An 11,928-nucleotide genomic window follows, 5' to 3' on the forward strand; every position below is an offset into this window, starting at 1 on the left:
GTCGCTCAACTGCAACAGTTTGGATGGAACATCATCACCCATCCACCCTATAGTCCGGACTTGGCGCCCAGTGACTACCATCTCTTTCCAAAGTTGAAAGAACATTTGTCTGGAAAGCGCTTCAACAACGACGATGAGGTGAAAGCTGAGGTTCGAAGTTTCCTGAACAGCATGGAGGTGAACTGGTATGACATGGGCATACAAAAACTGCCACCGCGCCTACAAAAATGCATCGACCAAAATGGCGATTATGTAGAGAAATGAGTACATGTTCAAGATTCAACTGATATATCCAAAATTGAAAATAAATGTTTATTTTATATTTTCAAACATAGGAGACCTTACTTTTGGAATTACCCTCGTACATGTGTGACCTGTTTGCTCCATCATTTCCTTGGTTTCATGAGCTATTGCAGCATTTCCCCATCCTCGGATCTTGTCTAATGTGGTTTCATGGGCTTTTATTGCAGCATTTCCCCATCCTCGGATCTTGTCTAATGTGGTTTCATGGGCTTTTATTGCAGCATTTCCCCATCCTCGGATCTTGTCTAATGTGGTTTCATGGGCTTTTATTGCAGCATTTCCCCATCTTCGGATCTTGTCTAATGTGGTTTCATGAGCTTCTGTTGCAGCATTTCCCATCCCCGTTTCTTGTCTAACGTGGTTTCATGGTTGATACGTTCTTTCCTTTTCCCAAATGCTCATTCTTGAGGATTCCCAGATTGTGCTCACCTACTTGCCAGTGGCAAGTTAATAGAGATTGGTGGGGATTACTCTGTAACTTTGGTGTAAATGTATGGTCAGTTGGATGTTGTTGAGTGACTTGTAGAAGTCAGTAGTATTTTTGGAGCCCTGCTTGTATGTACTTCAATACAGGTATTCCATGCCAAATACGAGCTGGTATAGCGACTGGCTACGGGCTGGATGATTGAGGGGTCAGAGTTCAAGTCCCAGTAGGGTCAACAATTTTCACTTCTCCAATCTTCCAGACTGGCTCGGGGGTCCACCCAACCTCCTATACAATGGGTACAAGGGGCTCTTTCCCAGGGGTAAAGGGGCCAGGGCATGAAGCTGACGACTCACCTCCAACTGGTGCCGATGTCAAGAAAATGTTGATCTATACATCTTTATGGCGTAGTGCTTAATTAGTTAAGCACAGGGATAACTTTACCTTTTATTTGATACAAAATCAGCAAAATTTGCTGGAAGTCTGTGGCAGCTGAATTTTTATTTGTTTGAAACTAGGTATGACAAGTTAGGTATTTTGTTGGTGGTTTTGAAGACAGAGGATGCCAACGTTCATGTGATGCCAGGTGTTCTCACATCAGTTACAGAAACGTTAAATGTACATGTACCACCCCCCCCAAAAAAACAACTAATGGAGATTTTGCATGGAATGTCCCAGTGTGCATTTTATGTCAAATAACTTAAACCTCTGAAATTTTGTAGCTCTATATATGTCTTAGTGATCTGGTCTGTGTATTAATTAGTGTCAACCCATTTGCATTGGTATCAGTAAACTCAGGTACCTTAAAAGTTTAATCAGTATACACAATAGATCATTGTAGGTCATGGTGCAAGGGCCAAGAAGGCCCAGCCCTTATACATTCATTCATACACTTAATGTGTGTTACTGAATTACAGCAATAAAGATGTTCGTTAAGTTAGTTCAGGTACATAATATAAAGATTATATGATATTACTTTATGCCTTTAAAATAAATATTTTTACAGTGCTGTCAATAGCTAGAGCATGCTGAAACCCCAATTTAAGGTTTGTGGGGACAAGCTTTTTGTACCTTAAATGGGGTTCGGAAAGCAGAGCTTAAAGTGACTGTTAAAAAAAGGTAGCGTCCCTGTGGTTTAATTAATTAAGCACTGTGCCATTTGATGACATATGGGGAAGTGGAGGTATAGCTCCACCATTCTTGAGGTGTTAAACTTAGTTAAATCAGTAATGTCACTAAATCTTTGTTCATTTAATAAAGTAAGTTTTTTCATTTCTCAGAATGTGCCTCGTAGCAGCTTTCCTCTTCAAGAATTGAAGCTTTCTGTAGAATTATGTTACATGGTATTGGAGGCAACACAGAAATTTTGTAATTTCATTTTCTGACAGTTGGATTCTTCTCTGTCTCCTAAATAATTTTTCCGCAAGGGTAAAGCAGCCAGGGCATGAAGCCGATTGCTCGCCTCGATCCATTGCCAAGGTCAAGTATGGTGGAGCTATACCTCCAGTTCTGAGTATGTCTTCATGGATTGGTGCTTAATTAATTAAGTACAGGGACAACTTTATTTTTCACACAGCAGAAGTCACTTGTACCGTATCATGGTATTACAGCAGCATCTTTAGGCAGATTCAGCACCTGCCACGCACTAAACAGAGGAATTGTGGTATCCCTTATTGTCCCCCCATTTCAAGTTTCATTTTGTCTATCAGGGCAGTCATATTTTGCAAAATAAAATAGAACTCATTTTGGAAATACACATATTCCATATTGGAGTGCACCTTTCCATTGTTGTCACTGCTGGACTCTGTAGTCTGTGTAGTTTTGTAGATATACTCTTTGGTTCGTAACAGACATCTGAAGTATAATGCTGAATTCTCATTGCAGGGTCGTGAACTAGATACTCGGGTGACCATATACAAGAAAACAGATGAGACATACCAGTTGAAACTGAAGTCTTCACGAATGTTCTACAGTGAAGTAACCCACAAACATGGTTCCATGCCCTTCAATCTTCGGAACTTTGAGGATGAAAAGAAGGCCAAATTGGCCGTTGTGGAATGTGTGAACCATAAACTGATTGAACCCTTTCAAGTACTGTATGAGAAATTTGGTATGTTACTTAATGGAACTGTTCGTATATGCAGTTTGTATATGACTCAGAGTCCTATGGCCAAACTGAAGTAGGTTGTTTAAACAATTTGGAGCAGAAAATGTGGACAGACAGTTGTTTGTTTCGCCACTGTTTCAGAGTTACAGCATTTCATGATGGAGCTTTTGTACCATTACAGAGACTGCAGTCAGGTTTGTCTTGTTCGGCTTCAAGCCACAGAGCAGTGATAAAGAGTGATAACTTGAGAGGCTGTGCATTACCAATGCCGGATATGCTGATATGCATTTAGTGTACAGCTTTCGTGATGGAAATGCAATAGTTGCGTCAAGGAAGCACCAGCATTGGCACTCGGATCTGAGGCAACCTAAAAGACATGTTAGCAAGGATACACCCAACTCCCAGGAAGATGGGTGCATTGAGAGGAGTAAAAAGGTGTTACATGCCATATGTGGGAGCCAGGATAATGCATTAGGTATAGTGACTGGCTGCGGGCTGGAAGGCCGAGAGTTCAGAGTTTGTGTCCCGGTAGGGGCCACATCCAGACCGGTTCTGGTGCCCACCCAACTTCCTGGCCAATGCATACCTGGGGGTAAAGCAGCCAGGGCATGAAGCTGACCTTTCACCTCCAACTAGTGCCAAGATTAAGAATATGTCACTATATATCCACTCCCCTATACTTCCTTGTGGTGCAGTGCTTAATTAGTTAAGCGTAGGGACAGATTTGCCTTTTATCTTATGTGCTGTACCTGCTAATCCATTGAATAGTGCATGTTTGGTTGCATATGAAACAGGCTTATATAGCAGTTTGGCCCGACAGATTTATCCCTCTCATGTGCAATATATTGTGACACACATGCCCATTGCTAAGCAACGGCTTGACAAATACCTTCTCATGAAGACAGATTCTTGGTAAAGCAACAATAGAAAATGTCCATTGCTGGGCAATGGACGTGTTTTCTGTGCTGTGGTCTCACCCAAGGCTGTATAACCAGAAACCCAGGCTGCCTAGAGAGAGAGAGTATTGGATTAGTGTAGTGTGGTCAGAAGTCGAGAGTGTCCAGTTGAAGATAGTAATTTGTGGAATGTTGTAACAAGTTGTATATAGGTCCAATAAATTCGATCATCAAATCCAAAACCAGTTTTACAATTCATGCAAACCCCCGATTCGTGACAATATGCAGGGGCTCCAGCAATGGAACATTGAGCTTTGCCTCCAGTTCTGTCAGTGTCTTCACAAAACTACAGATGAACCTGGCTTTTTGTGTTGTGTATTTTGGACTGATGGGGCTATATTCATAAGGTGCAAACAGCAAACATCAGTGGGTACTGGAGAGTCCTCGTGCCACTTGGTGCTGTTCACTTCACCAATGATTTGGCACTAGCATTTTGGCTTGAGTTGTATATGATTACCTGATTATACCAAATTGGTTAGTGGATCGTCTTGCTGGAATCCTTTATAATGGTTTTCTTGAAAGAACACTTTCCCTTCTTTTGGAGGATGTGTCCCTTAATGTTCGTTATGTCACATGGTTTCATGACAGCCCTTCTCCCTACTTTTTATGACAAGTGTAATTGGTTAAAAAACCATTTTCCAAACACGTGGATTGGCCATGGAGGTCTGTTCATCTGGCCTCTACCTTCTCATGTGAATTCATATGCTGTGGAGATGTAAGATAGGGACAACCTGTGTAGTTGCATCTTGATAGTCATGACAGACCTTGGGGGCCCAACCTAGTTAAATGATGTGTGTCAGGGATTGCATTCGACATTGCTGTGAACTGTGCATGCAGGTTGGGGGAAATGATTTTGAGCAGTTCTTGTGTAGATGTACATAGGACTGCATATCAGTTTCAACTACACAGACGTGTGTCAGACATAATGTAAATTTCAAAATGAATGAGGTAATAACTTTGGAATGTGTCTGAGTCTGAGTCTTATGTTATGACTGACAGTCAGCTGGCCAGTGTATCTTGGAATAAAGCATCCATCTGGGACTTATGTCCAGATTTTTATTACTGTCAGACAGTTGTGGGTTTGTTGATGTGGGGTGGTCTCTGATGAGGACTGGTCTGTCTTTATAATTGCTGTTCGCCCTCACCGGCACATTCAGTCTTGGGTCCAAGTCCTGTGGGACTTGTAACCATATTTTACTACCTCAGATTCGAGACCTCCTTTTTCTTTGCCTCCTATGAGTCGCAGGGCTACATTGTTTGCTGCAAATAATCTGAACAACTGCATATGTTTTGACCATGGGACTTTGAATCACCCTATGTAAAATATCTTAAGAATTTCTATGCTGTCATTGTTATTAGTTACAAATAGACTGAAAGATGACAGCCGTATATGGCGGCGACTTATGCCTCAGCAAGTATTGCAGTCCTTGCTTTTGCCACATAAGGTTATCTTTATCTAGCATGAATTTGTTCTGTTAAAGTTGTTCTTCCAGAACCTCTGAAGTTCATAGGGATTTCAGTGTCTTTTAAGGACCATAGTGTGTGTATGAGTGACTAAACAAAAGGATTTCCATGGTAATTGATGAGGGATGGAATTGTCAATGTTTCCCACTGAAGCTTTGGTGTTTTTATCCTTATCATTTAATATAAGAGCCCAAAACTTGGTCTTCTGTTAATTTGAATGTTAGGTGTCCTGTGTTTTTGTGTTATTTCTCAATCATATTTTGTAAATCTAATGGCCTGTATTGGAGACACACAGTAAAGTAGTTGGATGAGGTACTGCTACAAGCCCGAAGTTTGCATATTTCATTCCCAGTGAGGTCATTGGATTTTTTTAAATTTACCTAATACTCTCAGCTGCACTGACTCCACCTCTAACAGAAATGAGTGCCCAGAATTTTCCTGTGTGTGTATGGGGGGGTAAAGGGCAGCCAGTGCATACGGCTGACAACCTTACCCCAATCTGTGAGCTGGTTGTCTAGAAAATGAGGGAGCCTCAGTATCTCACAACCCTATGGGCCTCCACAGCCTATTACAGGGATAGCCTGTATTGACTGTTGTCATTGTTACCAAGTTGGCATGTCTGTTCTCTGCTGAGAAATGTGACACAGTATACAGTTCTTTATTAGAGTCTGTCGCAACACAACAGTACAACGGTCAAGGCCAAGATTGGCTCAGATACATGTTTCGGCTATTAAAGCTATCATCAGACAAACACATGATTACCATATACACACACTACTGATGGCTGATGATGGCTTTAATAGCCGAAACATGTAGCTAAGCTAATTTTAGCCTTGACCTTCGTATTGCTGTGTTGTGACGGGCTCTAATAAAGAATTGTATATAATAACACAACAGGATGCAAGAAATGAAAATTATAAATGTGACAAAGTATTTATTGTATTTTCAGGTGAATTCGTGGCTCATTTCAAATTTACAGTGTTACTTATGCCGAATGGTCCACACAAGATAACTGGCCTTCCGTTTGAGCCAGAGCTCTACCAATCAGAGCACAGTATCAGTGATCCAGAATTGAAGGTTTGTAACCTGTTGTGGTAAGAACAGTGTACCATCCTTACAGGCTTCAATTTTATGGCTGTTGAAGCATGAAATTTTTCAGCTGTGGTGATGGTTGCAATTTTCATAAGGTTAGGAATAGGCATTGTGTGAGAACATGTTGAGGAGAGTGATTGTATATGTACATTTTTATTGTATCTGTGTGCTCCTACTCTGGTCACTTATGCTTAGTACAAATATTATGTTTTTGGACATTATACATAGGTAAATCAATAAGTAAGTTACAAATGGATATAGAACTTAAACAAATAAGAGTACTGATTTGAAAAATGCTTTTATTTCTCAACATAATCTTCCTGTACATTGAGGCACTTGTCACATCATTTCACAATCCCCTGAAAACCAGCAGCATAAAATTCTTTGGGCTGCCGTCAGAACCAGGCAGTGTCTGGGATCACGAAGGCATACTGCTCACTTCATTCTAGCATCAAGGACAAACCGTAAATGCTGACTCCTACTGCAACATCCTCAGGAAACTTCGTAAGGCCATTCAACAGAAGCGACCAGGACTCCTCACCAAAGGCATGTTGCTCTTGAATGACAATGCATGTCCCCATACTGCCAACAAGACAAATGAGCTGCTGTGAAATTTCAAGTGGGAAGTCCTCGAGCATCCTCCATATAGCCCTGACTTGCTCCAAGCGACTTCCATTTGTTCGGCCCTCTTAAATATCTTCTTTCAGCTGAACATTTTCCCAACGATGAAGCTGTAGAAAAGGAAGTCACTGCCTGGTTCTGACAGCAGCCCAAAGAACTTTATGCTGTTGGTTTTCAGGGGATTGTGAAACGATGTGACAACTGCCTCAGTGTACAGGGAGATTATGTTGAGAAATAAAAGCATTTTTCAAATCAGTACTCTTATTTGTTTAAGTTCTATATCCATTTGTAACTTACTTATTGACTTACCCTTGTACATCATCATGTCTTTACCTAAAAACACTGGTGTGTTTATACTTCAAAACACGTCTTGGAGGCTGGATAGGGACTTACTTGCTCTGTTGATTGGGCCCAGCTGAGTAGATTATACCTGAGAACAGAGACAGAATCCAGTCTCTGAAACGTGTTTTGAAAAATAAACAGGATGATAGTTTTAGACAAAGACAGGATGATTGATAATATCCAGAAACATAATATTTGTACTAATGTACCATCATCACAAACTTCTAGATCTAACTTATGCTTGGTTTCTCATGTGTGACACATATTTGCCCCCCATTTTTCCATGTTTTCTTAGTTATTCTCACATACAGTAAAGCCGTCATTTAAGGGAGCAGCAAATCTGAATACAAAACTGAGGAAAATCATGGACATAATTCAGCACTGAAATTATTGACTTGCAATTATTGAAATTTAGTGCTAAATGAGGGATAACCTTAAATTTGGGATTTCTATATGCACTTGTAGGATAACTTGTAGAAGTAACAATGTGGGCTGTATGACCTTGTAATCGGGGTTCAATTTCTGGCAGGGGAGATCTTTTTCTCTTTTCCATAGCCTTGTATCCAGTGGGTATTGCAGGCTTTTCCCCAGGGTGAAGTGACCAGGCTGACCACTTGCTTCCATCTTGTGCCGAGATCAAGTATACTTGTGTTAGCTGACAAACACATACTGTATACTTGTCAAGTGTGAGAGGATTGGCAACATGTTTTTAGAGAGGGTGCACGTGCATTTGTATGTTTATTCACTTCACCTTTGAATAAAACATATCAGTACTGGGGGCAGACAGTAGCATAGTTGGTTAAAGGACTGTGCTACAAGCTGGAAGGTCGGGGGTTGAATTCCCAATGAAGTCATTGGAGTTTTCAGTTGACCTAATCCTTCCAGCTGCACTATGACCCTGGGTTCGATTCAGCCTCTAACAGAAATGAGTATGAGAAATCTTCCTGGGGGAGGGATAAAGGGTGGCCAGTGCATAAGGCTGACAATCTTGCCACCACCTGTGAGTTAATTGTCTAGAAAATGTGGGAGCCTCGACATCTCACAACTCTCTGGGCCTTCATGGTTTGTTACAGGGACAGCTCAGTGTTTTTATATCAGTAGTAGTAATGAATTCTAGGTATGTTGGTACTTTGGCATGCCACATGAAACTTGACTGAATTTGTGTTTGTGTTTCAGTCACTACTGAACACATCAGCCAATCCAAAGTCAGCTAAGAAGAAAAAGAAGAAGGCTGAGAAGGTGACAGTGGGAGAGACAACATTGGAAGTAGAAGGAGAGGCATAGCTGAAGCAAGGCAAATTGCAGTTTGTCACTTTCTGAACTATAAACCTCATTCCCATACAACTCAGTGAACTGGAAACAGGATTGACCCATCACAAGCAAAGAAACATGCAAAAATTCCAGCATAATTTTTTTTATTTGTCCTGTTTGAGTAATTCTCTTTTCAAGTCAAGGGGTTCACTTTTAGGGGGAGTTGATAGGGATTCAAATGGTTAGTTTTGAAATGTCTGGGAAATAGGATGTGTTTCACAAGTAGACCAAAACAAATCCAAGCAAATTTCAAGGAACATTGAGGCATCCAGAATTCATATATCTCATTCATAAGTTTGTGGAAGAATAGAATATGCAGTGATAATATTTTTGTTATAACAAAGATGTAAGTTAAGGTACATCATATTCTCAGTGCAACAACTACGAAAACTGCTTCATCTGAGATGTGGCTTTGTTCTGTAGATTGTTACCAGCATTTTTGAGGAACCTGATGACTCCATCTTCAGGGTAGAGGAGTAAGGGAATGTCCTTTTCACTGTTCTTGTTACTCCTGCTCGTTCACTTGATCTGATCATCCCTTTCCATGTCACACCAGGATTCTCCTCTCTTGCTTTACCCCTCTACTCTGAAGATAGAGGCAGCAACTTCCTCTGAAACAGTGGTATCCCAGATAAGATGGTGTCATATCTTTGAAAACTGTAATGGTTAACCTTAAGTTAACATGAGTACAGTACACTTCAAATGTGAGACACTTACGTGAAAGCTGTTTTTAATTTGAGACACTTACCTCAAAGCTGTTTTTAACTCTTTTCCTGCAGAGCTTACAAAAAATACAAGGTGCATGCACTGACACCAGTTAGTACAAAACTTTTATTATTTTGAGTTCAAACTTCATGGCACTGTCTCTCTTGTGTTTATGCTGAGCTTTATATCTGGGAAAGGCAGGACATCGGTTGACTGTAGAAACTGTCATCACCATTAATTTTTACCTAGAGATGTAGAAATATAGCTCTGTTTATTCACATTGTACCATGTTGTGCAAGTGGTAAGGTGCTTAAACAAACACAGCTTCTTTTGGATGCAAACAGATTAGAGAAGTCATAAGTAACCTTTTATTTGCCGATCATGAATCTGGTGTTGAATGTAATAATTTGCAAAGGCAATAAATTTAAATTAAGGATTTTTCTCCTCCTGCGTTTATGCAGCGAAGGCATTTTGACCTAAGAAAATTTGTGCAGTGAAAGAGTTAAATGCGGTTGTGACCAGGGCACAGTGAACAGGGTTCATAGAGTATTGAACAAATGTATTCTGTGTTTAGAACACAGCACATTATAACCCAGTTGATTTGGTGCACGAATGTAAATAAGTTACTGATCTTCCATGCAATACAGTGCACATTATCCCTTCTGCATTAAAATAGTACAATGCAGTCGTGTTTCAGCTTCCTGAAAGATGATGTAGTACTGGACATTCCTGTCAAGCACCCAGCAGTCATTACAGTTAAAACTTACTAATGCAGAGAAGCTGCTAGCAATGCCTTCAGTTGTTATTAGCGGGAGATTTTGTTATCACTGGGAAAAGAGAAATGAGAAGTTGTGGGAAGAACTGATCACCTGTTTTACTTTCACCACATATTGAGTACTTGATATGACACAGACCACAAAGAAAGTATTATGTCCAACAGCTCTTCCGTTGTTGCACATGTGTTTGGTGCTGCAGTAATGTGTTCACCAAGCTGCTCTGTAAAATTGGCTCCATTATTCCAGCTTGGGTGGTGGGGGAGACACCAGACAACAAGGTGATCTCATAAGCCTACTTTTATTTATTTATTAATTTTTTTTTTCCCAAAATAAGGAATGTAAACTACAAAATTGAAATGCTGAATACTCCTTGAAGAGACATGAATAAAATCAGTACTAGGCTTGAATATTTCTGGGTAAGTTTTGTTTATAATGTGTAGGCTACAGGTTTCTTTTCCACTAACAGTTGGAACTTCATGGCTGAAACAGATGGGAGGACAGTCTTGATACTTTGCCTCAGTGGCTTAGTGATCAGCTCTAAGATGTTGATGCTCTAGCAAATACATACTGATAAATAATGACAACATTATGGAAATTTGGACAGTTACTAGGAACAAATCTTGTACAGTGGAACCCAAATTGAATGTTCATTGGTTCAGGGTTTTTCCTTATTTGATGTTTAGTTTAATTGATTCTAAATCAGTAATCTCAGATTACTTCCATATAAGATTTTCCTCAGTCTAGGTTCCCAGAGACATCACAGATGGTAGTTTTACTATATCCTGTTTCTAAAATAGGATTTTATTAATCCTGTGTCTCAGAGACTGTCCTCCCATTGTCTTCTCGTCTGGCCAGAGGCAAAATTAAAAATCATGACATTTTCTGTAGAAAAAGATGTTTGATACTCTTCACTGAAATGTCTGGTGTTTTTGTGTATGATTAGGTGCACTGTTTTCATGTAATTTTCAGATTGAAGGAGATGGTAAGCATAGTGTGAAACAAAAGGATGTTAGGGAGGGGAGCAGGTCTCAAGAGAATTTCATAAATAATTGTTTTACTTAATGATGCTCAGTCATGAGAATGGAAGTATGCAAGTAAGAAATTTTAAACATTATGCTGTAACATGTGTTGACAAAACCCTCATGAGAAGGGGCACAGATATCTACTACCGATTTTTTTTTTAGTTTTTTACATGTAGAAATGAAATTTAAAGATAAACTGCCTTGTAATATTTGTAACACTAAATGTGTTGTCCTAATGAAGAGAAATTCTTTGATTTTTTTTAAGTGACGGTTCCTGTTTTGGCAGCTTTGGTTCATGTGATGAATGTTCCTATAACCTTGGGATGTGAAACCAAATGTTGCATTTAAAACATAATTTACTTAATTTTTACAATTATTAGTTTAGATGTACTGCTATCACTGAATCGAACAGTGCATGTGTGAAAACTGTATTGTCCTCGGCGCACTGTATCACCCTCAAATTGAAATACACCATTTAGCTAAATCAAGTGGGAGGCATATTTAAATGTGTATAATTGATGATGCATTGGAAGGTATCTGTAAGAATTCCATTATTATGTTGTTTATACTACACTACAGCAACTGAAGCATTGTTTCAGGTTTTTTTTGCCAGCATTTGATAGTCATTCAATGGATCAAGAAGTTCCATACTTCTGCGGAAGCTCAAGATTTGTTGCTGACACGCTGTCCATTGGATCCTATGAATTCCATCCCAGCTGCCATTCTGGTAATCTGTCAAATCACACAGATGCCTGATGTATTTCAATACATTTTCTGGATGTATTGGGTATCTGTGGGATAGCCA

The 11,928-nt window shown here is 39.8% G+C and overlaps 1 protein-coding gene across 1 annotated transcript in view; it reads left to right on the plus strand.

The window, feature by feature from the left end:
* LOC111862523 (proliferation-associated protein 2G4) overlaps positions 1–11,612 on the plus strand; it is a 24,287-nt gene extending 12,675 nt beyond the window's left edge. Inside the window, exons 6-8 of the mRNA XM_023847995.2 lie at positions 2,612–2,837; positions 6,204–6,331; positions 8,486–11,612. Of these exons, the coding sequence (XP_023703763.1) occupies positions 2,612–2,837; positions 6,204–6,331; positions 8,486–8,593 (462 nt within the window). The 3' untranslated portion in view covers positions 8,594–11,612. The remainder of the gene's footprint in view (positions 1–2,611; positions 2,838–6,203; positions 6,332–8,485) is intronic.
* Positions 11,613–11,928: the final 316 nt, after the last annotated feature.

The sequence above is a fragment of the Cryptotermes secundus genome, unplaced genomic scaffold, assembly GCF_002891405.2.
Source record: "Cryptotermes secundus unplaced genomic scaffold, Csec_1.0 scaffold1084, whole genome shotgun sequence".
Taxonomy (NCBI): domain Eukaryota; kingdom Metazoa; phylum Arthropoda; class Insecta; order Blattodea; family Kalotermitidae; genus Cryptotermes; species Cryptotermes secundus.